Source organism: Sitodiplosis mosellana, unplaced genomic scaffold, assembly GCF_009176505.1.
Source record: "Sitodiplosis mosellana isolate CC-2019 unplaced genomic scaffold, AAFC_SMos_1.0 Smas_scaffold_6197, whole genome shotgun sequence".
Taxonomy (NCBI): Eukaryota; Metazoa; Arthropoda; class Insecta; order Diptera; family Cecidomyiidae; genus Sitodiplosis; species Sitodiplosis mosellana.
In genome coordinates, this window is record NW_022601438.1 from 4,564,880 (window position 1) to 4,581,693 (window position 16,814).

General features: G+C 36.9%; 1 protein-coding gene across 2 annotated transcripts; it reads left to right on the forward strand.

The window, feature by feature from the left end:
• Window positions 1–3,159: 3,159 nt before the first annotated feature.
• Window positions 3,160–16,507, forward strand: LOC129577046 (tetraspanin-2A). Of its 2 annotated transcripts, none has more exons than XM_055463458.1 (6): window positions 3,160–3,318; window positions 3,860–4,142; window positions 12,945–13,142; window positions 14,171–14,347; window positions 15,000–15,185; window positions 15,786–16,507. In XM_055463458.1, the coding sequence occupies exons 2-6, from the start codon at window positions 4,041–4,043 to the stop codon at window positions 15,864–15,866; spliced, it is 744 nt and encodes a 247-aa protein (XP_055319433.1). In that variant the 5' UTR covers window positions 3,160–3,318; window positions 3,860–4,040; the 3' UTR covers window positions 15,867–16,507. The 2 variants fall into 2 exon arrangements, with proteins under 2 accessions (XP_055319433.1, XP_055319432.1); XM_055463457.1 differs by lacking the exon at window positions 3,160–3,318 and adding an exon at window positions 3,325–3,746.
• The last annotated feature ends 307 nt before the right edge of the window (window positions 16,508–16,814 follow it).

Sequence of the window (16,814 nt, forward strand, 5' to 3'; positions counted from 1 at the left end):
TTTTATTTTTGTTTCACTTATATGTGTTGTGCATAGAAGTTGCGTTTTCATTCTCGGACATTCATATACACACACACACACAAATATGACGAAAAATAAAATGAGCGTACTGAGCTGTGTATTGCGATTACCTTCGTCTTTTTTTTCTCTCTCTCTGGGTTACCAAACATTTTTCATGTGCACCAAACCACTCATTCTCGTTAGATCGAGCAATTCATATTTATTCGAACGCAAACAACAACCCAAACACATTTTGTCGCTCTGTTCTCGTACGTACATATTTTTCCGTCTTGTTTGCGGACTGAAATTAAAAATCGACAAACAGCCCGTAGTCATACTCACTCTGGCACTATGTGGAAATGGGTGTGAAGGCGGTAGGTGGAATGGCGAAAGAGAGATAGCATGTAGTTGGAATCGCATTGAGTTTTTGTGACATTTTCATCCCGGCTCCGGCCAAATAGATTAAGATTAAAACTGAGAGAGCAGAAGATACAGCTAACCGAATTGGAGCCAACGAGAAAAATTACACGAAGATTCGATGTTTTTATAAGCGATTTGTTGCTAAACAACTAAAAAGGGATAGAATACACCGAGTAGGAAAAAAGATGTACATCGATCTATCTGTGAAGATAAAATATAGAACAGCGAACGCTTCCTTGGCCAAGCTGCTGAAACTAGAAAACATTGGCGAATTTTACGACGACAACGACAGCGGCAGGTAAAATTGCGATAGAAGAAAATTCATTAAAGAACTCAACGCTCAACATAGGCAATACCCAATTGATGTTGTCTATATGCATACGAAATACGAGCAGATCTGAAACGGAAGAACGCCGTTCGCGTCAAATGAACAGCGAGCAAAGGACATGAAGAGGAAAAATTGTGCCGAAATCAGGTAAATAAAAGCTGTTTATGATGTGAAATCGTCGTCAGCAGAATTTCGATTAGCAATCAATGGTGTTAATCAGAGGCTTCATAAAATTTAGCGAAGCGAAAGAAGCAACAACAAAAAATGTGGCGAGTGAACGTAAATGCAGTCATCGTCAAATCGGAATTGGAATTGGCTTCGACAACTTTTATGCCAATAGATCGATGTAGTCGTCGTCGTCGGCGTCGTCGTCACATAAAAGCCGTATGGCAAATGAAGGTGCTATTGATAAAATTCTTATCACAATGCCAAGCGAAATAAAAAGAGCGAATAAAATATAGACAACAATGGCAATGAGGCGAAGAAAAAAAATTATTACATACATGTATGTCAATGCATTCCTTAGTCATTAGCATTTCTTGGGCGATGTAAATACGCACATCGATGGCCCAAACGATTTTTACTCATTGATTTCCGTGTGGTATTTTTTGTTTGTCGGTTGAAATAGAGAGAGTGTGCCATTTCGAACCATTTTAATGTATGAATGTGTGTGAACGATGGCTGTGCAGAGTCGTCCTTTCAATTGTATGTTACGATGTACGTGCAGGTGCGTCTGTTTACTAATCGTGTGTAGTGCGTGTTTGCTCACTCATTTTTATTTCTCTGCGTTGGCTCTCATTTGCTCTCTCACCTATTAACACTGCACAGGAATTTCAAAAAAAAAACGGTAACAAGAAGAAGAAGGAGAAAAATAAAATCGCTCTGATAACGATAATAGATGTTTTTACTGTTATTGTGTTGATATCATTTGGCTCTTGCGAGCGCACATATGTATGCTGGAGAGAGCCGATGCCGCAAATACAAATGATTGCTATGGAAGAGTGAAATGGTTGTATGCGCGCCCAACTCAATGGGTGCCCAACCAATATAAAACACTAAACGGGTTTGATTTTTTTCCTTGTGCCTGAAACATACGCACATATACACTCTGCCTCTCCCTAGCTCACGCTTTACTTTCTCAAACTTTTTTTTTCGCTGTCTGTGCACTGAATAAAAAATGCTGTGAAAACAATAAGCCAATCAAAAATGCTCTCGACATTGCTGTAGCAAATATAAAATAAACACATCAATGTACTGGCATGCACGAATCCAAAAACGAACAACCGACAAAACGCACAACCCACCAACAACACATCCAAATGCCTCCACACATGTCCCGAATCCAATTGATTACGAATTTAATACATTTGTTATCATCTCACTCTTTCATTCGCCCCACACTACCGAACACACTTGATGATGATTGCACGTTAAAAATGCTGTTTTTGCGTAAATATTTCGCGATTTTTTGTTTCTTTGGTTTTGTTATTGTTGTGTGTTCTTCATGTGTTACATTTTCCATGAAAGTCGAAAACGGAATAAACGAACGATTGAGAATAAAAATGGCCGATTTTCCTCATGACAATTGCATAAACTGCTGCTGTCTGGGTAAAGAATGCTAAATCGAATTGAAGCTGGAGTGTTAAGCTTAAAATAACACATAAAATACAGAGATTCTTCAGCTAAAACCCTCTCGAACAGCAAGCACTATCTATGGCAACGAACGCAAGCATTGCGTGTTGTAAAATGCTTGGAATTGAAGATACACATTGCTCATTGCCGTGTCAACATTGTGTGTGTTTGTGAGCGTGTGAGAGAGTGAGAATTGGAATAACAAACGCATAGAATAGGTTTCAGGCTCACATTAAAACTCATGCATGAAACAACGCAAACAAATCAACGAAAATTTTATCTCTTTGTTTCATTTTGTTTGCCATCTCACTCTTGCATTTGCTTTCCCGCTCTCTTCCGCGTTCTCGCTGTATTTGAAGTATTTGTGTTGCAGAATGTATTCACGCTAGCGGGTTCTGTTATCTTATATTGAGCCTAAGCCGCTTAAAAGTACCTGCCACACAGCTAGAGCACACACACCGCAAACGAGAGAATGAAAGCAACAGCGAGATTGAACAGAAAAAAAACAAGAGCGCGCGCGAACAACCGATTCGAGATAAGATTATCTTTTTTACTTCAGATATCGTGTTGATACACACCAACACGGTACACCGTCTATGTTTTGTAATCGAAACAGGTTGAATCAAGGGAAATAGACCCAACGAACTAAGAATTCCAATGAATTTTGACTAATAACAATACCAATGCTCCGATGGACGGGCACGGTGTGCGTATTTTAACCACATACACATGTGTGCACACAATACGAGATAATCGACGAGAGAAAGATAAGAACGGGAAAAAATAACAACACACACGAAACAAAAAAATCCACGAAAAGATATGAGCAATCGTAACCAATTCATGCAATGAATTTCACGTATCTCACTTCATATTTGGTGTTGAGCATTTAGTTTGCGATTCGAATGTAGGGCGAGGTTTTCAATTGTACGGTACAAGTGAGTGGCTATTATTTCTATTCTCATGACGTGAAATGAAAAAAAAAACATTTCAACAAAAAAAGGGAAGAAAAACGGTTAATTCATTCAGGAAACGATTCTAATTAAAACGGATCGGAAAAGATAAATTGAGCAGATTCTCGGTTTGTTTTTCAAAACAAAACAAAAATTGTTGAAATTCGAGAAGTAAGAGTGTTCAAACTTTGTTCAAATACGATTGTTGGTGATGATCTATGAGCTAGATTGGTGCTACTACAATTAATAATCCTTCAAAAGCAAGAGAAAAGCCAAATCGAAAGAATAATATTGTTTTTAAAACCTTTTCAATAATTGAAAAGGAAACCGATTGATTGGACGTTTTTAGTTACGGCTCATTCACACATCGTGACAAAATATCAGTCACTTTAAGGAATTTAATAATTTAACAAGTCAGTTTTCCAAAGTTATTATGTTATCTGATTGACCTGAAAATTGTTGAATTGTGCGTCTTACGTTGCTGGAGAGAATTTTGTTGTGAATTTTATCTGGATTTCATTGACAGAAATCTGCGAGTTCTTTTCGAGACGACGAACACAGTAAAGTGGGCAACATAAACGTGCGACAGCAAAAGGGGAGCAAGTGGAAAATAAACAAAGCAGCCAAACCAGTTTGGTTGAACGAGAGTTGAGCACAGATAGAAGAACGAGCAAACGAACGAAGAGGGTTAAACAGAGATCGGTGACATGGCTGGAAAAGGAGACGGTCAAGGGGCCAGCATGGTCAAATTGGAAAATCATATATCCACCATAAAATATTCCATATTCTGTTTCAACATCATCGCATGGGTACGTATCAAGTGTGTTCGTTTTGTGTTTTTTTATCTTGGAGTGTTTTGTTCAGCATCGCACCTTTGCCGTTTCACCTTTTCCATTAATTGAGCCAGAAAATGTGCTCAAACACATGACCATAAATCCATATGCAGTGCTTTAGAATTGGTATATATTTCAAAAATTGAAAATCAAATAGAACAAGTGGGACCCAAAAAAAAATGGTGCAACGAATGAATGAATGCAAAAGCAAACCATTGAGCTCAATCTCAATATTGGCTATGGTAGGAAAAGTGAAGGAGGAGGAAAATACCTGCTACTCTTTTCCACGAAATTCAAAAGCAATGCATCATAATGTATTAGTCGTGCGGTGATTCATTGCTATGTACGAATCGATGTCGCAATTCAATTAAGAACCTGAAAAAAAAGAAACAGGTACAACGATTTCCATTCCAACTGACGACGACGATACTCCGTTCGTAGCGTCTACAATGAGTACACACTGATAAGGAACGGAGAATAATACAAAGCTGAAAAAAAACAGCAACAACCTAAAGCTAGAAAAAATGTCTTACTCATACCCGAACACCACATTGTTGAACATACCAAGTCGATACGTTTTGGAAACAATACATATGTGTAGAGACAGAAAGAGTGTGAGTGACACACCATTTTGCCGGAACGGTAAGAATTTATCACTGTTCACAACCCACACACACACACACACACGCACACACACACAATCAACATATGGATTGCATGTTTAACACATTTACGCGACACTATCGCACTATTTCAACATTTTTTTTCGTGTGTACCATGTACACATATTCATGAGCTTAATCGATTATGTTGCAATATTGCATGAACATACAATTGAACGAAGAATTAAAATACAACTCGTCCATAATTCTCAAGCAAAGAAAGGACCGGATTTTTCGTTCTCTTGCTCTCCTCCAGCGATAGCAACGAACGATTTTTTTCATCATTTGGAATACCATTACATATTGAAATTTTCGCTACAAAAGTATACCACCGCTTCAATGAATGCTGAAAATTGTTCATAAAAAAACGTTGTTAACAGCAAATAGTCAACAAAATGGATTTTGTCATCATTGAAATGGATGACTTGTGATGAAGCTACGCATTTCTTTTTCCTTTGTTATTTTTTTTCTCATTATTTTTTTTTATATGCGAAACGAATACCATTCGAATCAAAGGATTGTAGTGCTTCTATCAATTGCCCTTCAATCAATGTTTACCAGGCTAATTTAAAAAGACGGAAAGGGGTTAAACCCATGAATAAAGATCTCATCATTTTCATACACCAACGATTATTTTGTAAATTCCTTTCAGTTAGCTCGTAATTAAAAGAAATTAGCTCGTGCATAACAAATTGATTCGTACATTGTTATTCGCCTAATTGACATCAAGTGATATAATAAGTTGAATTCGTAAGATTAAAGGCAGAAACCTAGAATTATATGGTGTGCAGCAGTGAGCTGAACAGAGACACAAATATCACTCTATGAAATGTGGGAAACATATTCGTTGTTCTGCAGTTTAGCCCCAAATCAAAAACTGCGTTTGAAATATTTCACAAACTCTCATAAATGTGGCTTAGCCAAAAGCATACATTTTGATTCAAATGTTTGAAAGAAATTAGATCGTGCATAAGAAAGATTTTTCCGAACACTTGTTACGAAATTCTGGATAGAATCACTGCTATAAAGTTGAAAACTACCCATTTCGCGAGCGATTCTTCTAAAATATATATACGTTTCACCGTGTGTATTTAAAACCTAACGCAGGCTATAGCACGTACGACAGCTCATTGACAGCATGGTGATTCATTAATAGGAGTCACCTCGAAGTAAAATAGGCAGGCAGAAAAAGCGTAAAATGAATGAAAAGCGCACGATTTTAATTTGGTTTGCGTCACCTGAGTTGTTTAATATGAGTCAGTTATGACATTGTTTGAATAGTTTTGATTTTTTGTGAGTATCAACGTCATACGAAGAAGAGATCGAGACACTCGCAAATACTTTTGTCATACACAAAGCAGCAAACTATCTATGAAATTTCAATTTTAATCATTTCCATGGAAACTATTTTGTGCTAAGAAAAAACGCAGAATGCATAGACACACAACAACAACACAATGATATCAATCATTTTATGTATGTGCTTCTCTTGACGGTTTATTCCTATGCTGTTGTTGCTTTTTCCATCATTTTGATGTTTGTGTTGTCTGAGCAACTGATATGACCGTTGTGCTCAGTGATTTCATCATTTTACATGGCCTCTGTTGAATGTGAACACGGTGCATGAATTGAATAAATCTCTATGCATGCGTTATATTTACAAAAGGTGCATATTCTATCTATGGGTGAGATTGAGAGGAGAGTAGGTTTTTTCTGCGGAAAAGGCGATGATGTTTTTTTATGATTCTGTTGTTGTTGAAGGAGAGTATGTCTCGTGTTATGGTGGTTTTTCGTGGAACTGATAAGAGATACATTTTTGTAGGAATTTTGTAGAGGATCTCAATTATTACAAACTTTGCTCAAGACACACAACCGTTATCTCTAATCAGTTCGGTGAAAAAGCATGAACAACCGCAACGACCACCAAAAGCGAACCTACTCGCTCTTAGCCAAGTCAGAAGAAACTTACTCTCCTCGTTCATAACAAAGTCAGTGAAACATATTCAACTTTCAATCTCACCATTATGGTGTCGCACACTGTATTCATTTCATATGGCAATGATGTTCATAGTGCACACGCGACAATAGTGCTCTGTTTGTACATTGACGCTGAACTTTTATTAATATTCGAGTGATTCAAAGCATTTTCATCTTCAATGAACTTTCCTCTGGATTCAATTTTTTTATAGTTGTTGTTGCTGCTGCTGCTGCTGCAAATATACAATCAACCCCTTTTTACGTTCCATTTGCTTGTCATTTATGCACATATAGCAAGAGAAAAAAAAGCGTTTCACGTATTTGAATTGACGAACGTCTAGCTTTTTTCCCTCTTTCGACCGTACTCAAAAGAATCCATTCCACTTTTTATATCAAATAATAGAAAAAGTGACAATATACCGAAGGGAAACGAAGCAAACCGCGATATTATGGCAACCAAAATGATTGAATAACTGAATGCATTAATTCGATGAAAGGTATTGTCAACGTACAAAATGAACAACCCAATATGAATGGAATCGGTGGGTTTTTTTCCGCGTGCGCACTTTTCAGTTGCATGGATTCAATTTCAAACTTATTTAATCGATGAATGAGATTAAAATGCAGTCAAACATGTGCTTGCTTTGATTAACTCTTGCTATTGAATGATTTTATCTCGTATTTGTAAGCCCATCATTGATTTTCATCCTCATATGAACCCGAACAAAAAATTGCGTTGACAAAATGCAATTTCGAAATTATTTTTTTAGTATTGCTCTTATTCTACGCTATCCAATCAGAATCCGTTGTCGTATATGGGAAATAGAGCTCCATTGGTTATGTGAGCGGAAGTAAAATGATTTGTGGCTTGGAAAGTGAAGGGAAATTGCTTTGATGAATATTTCAGTATTTATTCTATCTGCCGGAAAATAATATGTCTGGCAATCAAAGTGGAAAATATGCAACTTCTCTTCGACTCTTTTTTTTGCATGTCATAAGGACAGCAGAAAAAAATGCATGAAAAAATCCGTATACGTATTAGAGATTATTTTCTTTTTGTGTGTGAGACAAGTGAGAGTTGAAAAAACAGTGCATTCCATGAGCAGCGAACATATACAAAGACTTCAATCCACATGTTTATACCACAAGAGATAAAAACCGATTGGTCATTTCGATTTTCCAAAAATGTCGCCTCTTCAGCGCAGCATGCATTCAATATTTGTCACATTCGCGCAGCGATTATGTTCATAAATCTTTGAGCTGCGTAAAACATGCTGAAATAGAAAAGTAAAGGAAAAACGCCGAGCACCGCCCGGTTGCTTAGTGGACTGTGTATGCATTAATGTAACTGTACTGACTCCAATTGCTAAGCTCAAAAGTAGATAGTTAATCAAAAGGCCATAATAATGCTGAACCGTATGAAAAACGGTTGTGCCCGCGTGCGCTCTCTGATGAAAGCTTAAGATATAATCAGCCGACCAAAATATGTTAATCGTCGGTATGGTAGCTCAAAAGAGTATTTCATTTTCTATCTATCCATCGTGTGCCTCTCTCTCTCTCTCTGTGTGTGTGTGTATCTGCATGGAAATTAAATCGCATCGTACAGTCAAAGTAGCTCCAGGCCGATGATATGCATGTAAACGTGAAGCCTATTGGCCAGCATCAACTAGGCAATATTGATGTCGTACATATGGCAAGCCACTGCGAAGATTTTTTGCTCATTTTGCGAAAATTATTATTTGGTATGCATACGTGTGTTTATCAACAAGCATTATTCACATCTGTATACGATCGAAATATGAATTTTGTATCTCATTTGCTCATATGGATATGCCAGAATAAATTAATTGCATGAGTTTAAATTTTTTTTGTTTGGCTTTAAGAAAAATCGACAGAAATAACAAATGGAATGACTGATTACTCTCTGTCGGTAAACAGGAAATAGAAAATTGCATATGAATCGAATGGAATCGAATGGAGTCCATTCATAAGTCAAATCGATGCCAGTATATGTGTTGAGATTGGATGCGATGACTATTTGCCAATTTAATTGTGTGGGTTCATGAATTCGTTTTGTAATCATCAAAGTTCACATCAAATACCGTCTGCCAATTTCTTGAAATTCTCGAGAACACACACTGACCACTCGGTAAACAAAGTACTCATTCAAAGCATATATCGAAACCGGCAGCAGTAGCTAGAGCAGCTACTTATCATATAAATTGAATCAAAACATCAAAGACCCAATATATACACACACACACACATACACATACACATTCTATTGGTTGATCATGCATTTATTCGCTGGTCCGCAAACGTTAATGCAAATCTCACATAGAAAATTTTCGTAGTCGTTCCGTTCGCATCTCACATCATAAAAAATATATAAAGAGAATGAATCAAAATAAATATGATGACATTTGAATAGAGTGAGCAAGCAAAGAAAATATCAAAAGTAAACCGCAAACTCTACGAAACGGTTCAGAATGCAAATTTCGCACAACCTTATGGCTTGGAACATTTTCGAAATTTGTGACATTGTACGAATGTAGTTGAGAGGCAAAAGCTACCGAATGGTGGATAACCTAAGTGAAATATTTCGATAATGAGTGGTTTTATGTCGAACATTGCATTCCTTCGACCTGTCTCTCTTTCACTCGCATTCAGCTCATTCAAAATATCCGCTTGCCGAACTTCAAAAATATGATTTACTATAGAAAATTCTTGCATTCAATCTTTCTTGCTCCAATAACAACAACAACAACAGTTGTCATTTTGCCATTTATCAGCGAAAGATTCTATTTTCACAACACATACACCCATGCACTCATACACCTAAATTCATTGCTGAATCGCTATATAAATTGAGTGAAAAACTCCTGTAAATGAATTGCAATGGCATTTCGTGTCATTTTTGTTGGCCCATCGGCTCAGTAGCGTCTCGAGTGCAGCATGTACACAAACACAAACGCTAGAAAGCAGTAGTAGCAGGTCGTTATTCATCGTACAATATCACACGTTCGTTGGCAGCACATTGATTGTACCACAGTTCGAATTCATATTCAAATGATGCACAATGAAAGTTCCAAGATTAGTAGCGTGCCTTAGTGTACTTTATGCATATATTTCACCACTGGTTCATTTCCATCGTATCCAGAGCAGCAGTAGCAAATAGTGAAATTGTATTTCGGGGAGCGAAATTCGTACGATGACGACGGCGAATGACTTCGGATATGTCTTATGCATTTGCGAACACCAAGAATGAAATGCCATTTTAGCCGGGGTTGCTTTGGCAGGTTTCGCCTACCGTATGTCGCACAGTTTTCGATTCTGATTACAGCCAAAATACGAACGACCAATGGAATGACTGACAGAAAAAGCAAATGCAAAAGAGAAAAGAGGACGAAACGACAGTGACAGAGATCATTCTCTCTTTGTTATTGCTATATTATCATCGTTCATTTAATATTCAAAAACTTGGGGATAAACTTTTCGGGTCTACAGTCCAATTTAATGAAGCATTTAAAGAAACTTCACTAATATGTTTTCTTTGGCATTTTCATTCGTTTATCTGTGTGTGCGTGGATATGGATGTGATTGTTCGGCCAAGCCTAAATAACATCAAACTCCTTCACGGTTGATGAACATTCAAACTATTTGCGTGCCGTCTTCCGTTTTTGAGAAATGATATCAAATCTATTATTTTATTGTTGTCGTTGGTCGAGAGAGATAGAGAAAGAGATAGAGTGAAAACGAAAGCGAGACCAAGACACTGAATATGGAGAGAACTAGAAGAGAGAAAAAACACATCCAGAAGCATCGGCAGCAAATCCAATCAATTAACAAATGAAAATGCAGTGAATCAAGAGCTTTTGTCCGAAGTAAAAAAATTTCAATAAGCATTTCAGACTTGTTTTTCAACAAGCTCTTGGCCTCATACGTCTGTCTACATTAAGCATGTCAATCGTGTTGCAAATGGGCAAAATTCGCCTTCAAATTATTTGTTTGCCAACATTCCGACGTCAAATGAATCGCTTTGGAAACTTTAGCCACCACGCAATGCCGAAGAATGAGAGATACTTTAAAGGAATGCCCAACTTAAATACACACAACACATATATATATATATATATATATATATATATATCATTTTGGAGAATGGGATAGAGGATAGAAAGATAGATAGAGAGAGAGAGAGAGAGAGAAAGAGTTAAAATTCCAATCGAAAATGCTGTGCACATATGCTGAATAGAGATAGAGAGAGGCGAGGAAGGAGATGAGAATGAGAGACTTATATGCTGGCACGATGACAATTAACAAGGGCACAGTTCGACGTGGTCGAAAGCTTTGATTTTAGAGAACAATAGCACCGTTAATAATGAATAAACACTGATAAATAAATAAATAACATGGTTATTATTACGAAGATGACTTTGCTGATGCTGAATCTGATTTTCTTGCAATTGCTGCTGTTGTTGTTGCTTGTTGAGAATTGTATTTTTGCTTTTTCCCTAAACCGCACCGCATCACACCGCACTACGCATCATATCCTATGAAAACGTGGTGGATGGGCATGTGTGCAAATGAGCGAGTTAGAGTGGCTGCTGCGTTGGCACGTACACATACAGACACACACAGGCACAGGCACCACATGATTTAAATCGTGTGTCGTGCAAATGTGGGTGTTTGTATGGTGATTGTTTTGTGTATTGAGATGGATTGCGAGCGATATAGTTTTTGGTTGTAAAATGACGCCACCAGTGTGTGAATGGGTTTGGAATGGCATGAAGGAAGCGCCAAAATACACGCTTCATTAATTCAGATTAGATTATGCGAATGACACAAGATGATTCACAATAATATTGCTGCTGCTGCTGCTGCTGCTGCTATGTGATTAAGACGTTTGCACTTTGTGTGCGTATGCGATTTTCATTTAAACTTCATTCATATTACTGGTTACTAATTAAATAATATATAATGTATGTCCTCGATGTATGTTCGAAATGAAAACTCGACTTGTAGTCACTGCCGCTGCTGCTGCTGCTGCTGTATTTTCCTTTTCGTTCTTGTTTTTGCCCTTGTTTACTGTTGTCATCCTTCAAATCGCATTCACACATCTCTTTATCACATTTTGGCAAGATCAATTATACCGATTTTCGAACCCAGCCCATACCATTCACAGCTCATTCGAAACAACGATGAAATATAAAAGCTCACAAACATATTGCATGACAAACGCATAATCTATTTCATGCAATGCAATCGCATACTCCAAAGGATGCAAACGAATATTGTTGAGACAATGTGTGAAATGGAAGTGAGGGTGAGAGTGAGAGCGAGAAATAGAAAAAGGTAGGGTTTGAGTAAGGGGGAGTGAGAGAGTGAGTAAAATAGGAATTATCGAATGATGTTGAACAAACGGTGCCATCGTGCAAAATGTTGTTATGTTCAGTGGAAAATATGGTTTTTGACTTGCTGGCATATTTCGGTAGGAATGCTGTAATAAATCCTCTTAACCGCCGGACAATGTACAAACAAATCGATTGACTCAAAGAGCCTGACGTTTGTGAGTGCGTGCACGTGAGAATGAGTGTGAGTGTGAGAGTGTGTGTGTGTGTCTGTGTATTGAGGGAGGAGAGGAGCGTTCGAGCGAGCGAGAGAATTTCTAACGGAACATAGAAGTTTTCGATATACCGGGACGAATGGAACAAGGTAAACAAAATGCATAAATGGTTTGTATTTTTTGGCCGCATTACTGCCAACACGTGCACATGACGGTTATTTCAAAATGTAGTAAATTGGATCTGGAAACTCGTGGCCAAACACATATAGACATATACACGCTCGCCCGCTCACAAAGCGAATATAAAGGCCTTCGCCAAACATAAATGACAAATAAACATTTCTCATGCTGTTATTTTAAAACTGTTGTTGATGTTGCTTTTTGCTCTTTTCCCTAAAATATGTGTGCTACACACGGTGCAGTCGGTGCAAAAAGAGATAACAGATGGATTTTTCGACAACGTAGTCGCGATGGTCGTTGTTGTATTAGTAGTAGGATGGCGAATGTACCATCGCTTCGCCGCGCTCTCAAAAATTAGTTAATGATAATGATAAATGATTTTGCATTTCACAGATCGTGGGCGCAATGATGTTCATTATGACTGTCTGGATACGTGCCGAGCCCGGTTTCGAAGAATGGGTGCAAATACTCAACATATACGTTTACTATGTTGGCATTTACATTTTAATTGTAGCCTCGGTGATTGTGATGATTGTATCGTTTTTGGGCTGTTGCAGTGCATTAATGGAGCACACAAGTGGACTGCTTTTGGTGAGAGTTTATCATTAATACCATCTGTAGTTTATCTACTCCTCCTGCCGTCAAATCACACAGACTGTTGATAGGTAAAACACTATTCGCATTCTCCGGGTAAACATTTGGATAACAACTTCTCTCAACAACACACACAAACACACACACGATGCCTGAGTGAGTTAGATGAAACGCGTGCGCGCGCAAAATTACGAAACATGATCATACTTAACAGATAACGATGGATAAATAGAGAAAGAGGGGGAGAGAGTCTATATATCAGTTGGTTCATTCATTTGATAAAATGGTCAATGAGTGGAACATGCAAAGCTAACCCAAAACTGTTTAAATATGAGACGAACATTGGTTCAATTTCATCGAAAACGAAACTGTGAAAAATATTTACCTTAATCGATTGAAGTGAGAACTTTTTGGCTCTTCACTTTTGTCGAATGTAAATAAAAAATAATCATATGTTGGACTATTTGCCAAACAATATGCGGAAGGAAGGTTGCGGAAGCAAGAGGGGGAGAGAGAGAGAGAAGATGATGAGTCCATCAAATAATGTTTTCTCGAGAAAAGTACTTCCTGTGTGTACTGTTTGCCGGATGTGATGGTTTGGTCATGACTTTTTCTAGAGAATATCACGCGTACAAATAATCAACTTTTTCTACCGTTTTTCATCTCTGGCGTTGACTATTCATTTAAGAAATTAACTTTTTTTTCTCTTTTTTTTACGTTTTCTTCTTTTGCACTTCAATTTGTCATCATGACGACACGACGACATCGACGATAATGATGGCACGGTTGTTTCTGTGTACTCTGTGCAAATACATTACGGAACAATAAATAAAATTACATTTTTTTCTATGTGAATCGCCTATCAAACATACCAAACAAACAAAAAAATTGTCATCATCGGCTGGCTGGGCTGGTCTGCTTGTTTTTGTTGATTCAATGATTCATTCGTACACGACGACAAATACACATGAAATGGAACTGACAACAACGACGACGACAATGTTGCGTGTGATGGGTATCCGTAGTTTATTGGAACTCAATGTTTGGCATTTGTCATACATGTGGCCGGATCGGCAGTTTTATTAGATTACAGTACATTGAATTCAAGCGTACAGCCGATAATTCGTGACTCAATGAGACGTTTAATCATGTCATCGGCTGTACCTGAATCAACGGCCGTTTTGAAAATGATTCAGGAAAATGTAAGTAGAATTCAAACACATCAAGCGAAGAAAAAGCAGTTGGGAAGGGAGAGAAAAAGAGAGCAACAAGAAAAGAATCTCTATATAAATATATAGACCGAGGCCAACCGTTGCAATCGACCGAGAATGGCACACATGCTCAGAATATTACAAATACACACACAGAGAGACCAAATCCAATGACAAAACCGAAAACTGGATTAAAACAAAATAATCCAAAGTGGAAAAATAAATGGTTTTCCACTAACATCAACATCTTGTTAAATGGTCTCTCTTTCTCGCACTCGAAATATTAGCTCATGGACGTGCTTTTTCTCGTTTACTTCTTTTTCTTCCTTTCATTCTAAATTTTTTTTACTGTTATCATTTCCTTTTAGTAGTTTTTTTATTTCTCTGTGTGTCATGCATAATTCTTTTTTTTTTTCATTTTGACTTTATTTCTTGTTCGGGTTTTTATTTGGACTTGGGTTTGTATGTTTCTCAATTTGGAAAAACATATTTGGTGTGTGACAATTGCAACGACAAAAAATAAAACTGCCCTCGTTTATTTGCACACCCATTCGAACGAACACATCAACAATACCAAAAACAAATAACATGCTGAAATGGGTGAAACAAAAAACCAAATATACACACGCGCTATTCAATTCAGATTGGTTGCTGCGGTGCAGATGGGTCTAATGACTATATTATTATGCGTCAACCATTACCATCAACATGCCGAGACACAGTAACGGGTAATGCATTTTTCCATGGTTGCGTTGATGAGCTCACTTGGCTACTTGAAGATAAATCCAGTTGGGTTGCCGGATTGGCCATGACACTTGCATTCATCTCGGTACGTATGATTACAATTTGACGAGAAATGAACACAGAAAGATGCACTGCGACTGCATTTGAAATACTCATTTATATCTGGCCTTGCCATTGTTGCAAGAAATGATGTAAAACGTTAGTTTTTTTTTATCGGATTCTTTTTTTCTCTGGTATATTTTTTGAAAATAGCCAAATTGTTGAATCTCTTCAATTATTAGGCTTTAGGCGTTTGGATTAAAAAAAAATTTGCATTTTTTTTTTCTATCAATTTCAAAATGTTCAATGCAGAAAATATGCGGTCGTTAAAAATTTCGATTCGATTGCGTGCGACCACATGGGGCTGTCTCGTTGCTTTCAACACCAGATAAACCAAAAAACAGTCATTTCTTTTCTATTTTTTTTATACTATTTCAATTTATCATTGCAATCATTCTACGCGTTGTTTTTTTCTTCAGAAGAGGCAGAAAAATAATAATAAAATAACTTCATAATGAAACAGTCGTATATCATTTGCACGATATGCAGTACGGAAGAAGCGAGAGCATGATAAAAATAGCTAGTTCTGTAGCTCTGAATCTCATTTTACTTATATATTTTTTCACCCATTTCTCACTCTCTTTAGGTCATAAATGCGGTGCTGAGCTTGGTTTTAATTCAGGCACTCAAAAAAGAAGAGGATGAGGCCAGAAACTACAGACAATAATTATTACGCTTTCGAAAATAAAGCGACATTTTCTGCTACCAACCATGGATTATGTACACATATATGTAGCTGTCTGTATCCACCAAACGGGGCGCTTTTCACACTTAGTTCGTCCAACGTTCATACATAACTTTTTTTTTAAGAAAAAAAAATTAATTTAACGTTTAAAATAATAATTAGTGGTATGACATTTTTTTCCTTCTTCTTGTATATGGCGAATACGTGTTCTATAGAAAGCCATGCAGGAAATTTAATATAGTTATTTTTTTTTTATTTTATTCGGTATATAATGAAATGAGTATAAAACATTCGCTTAGCTTCAAGTTCAGAATCAAGTTTATGTTTTAGTTTTTACCCACAGAGATCCATCCATTTCGACAATTGACAATAGAGACGACAGAATTTTTATGACGACTTTTTTTTTAACGCCAAATAAATTTTTCATGATTATATATCGAATGATCCATTTTATGGGGTACTTACAATTGAATATCAATTCATATTTTCACATCACATCCTTTTGATTAAAAACAGAAACACCGATATGCCATAGCTATAGAACAATTCACCTCTTTTTTTTAAACGACATATTTATTTTTAAGTTGGAATCGATTCAAATAAAACTCTGTGCCTTCCTTCAAGATATGTCGTTTTTATTCATGCCAACAGTTTTATGAACATTTGAGAAATTTATCGGTTAGAAACTGATTGAAATTGAGCATAAAATATTATGAGTATCGATCATAATGCATGTGTGAAAATATTGCTTTTTTTTGTTTTCGGATATGCTTGCTGATTGCGCAAATTAATTAAAACAAGTTTTCAGTGCATTCAGTGAAAACATATGTTGCCGGCCTTACGAATGTTAACTATAATAATTTTTTGTTGCTGGCGATGGTTTCGTACTATCGTTAACCAGTAAATCAATCAATAAATAAAATGAAATCT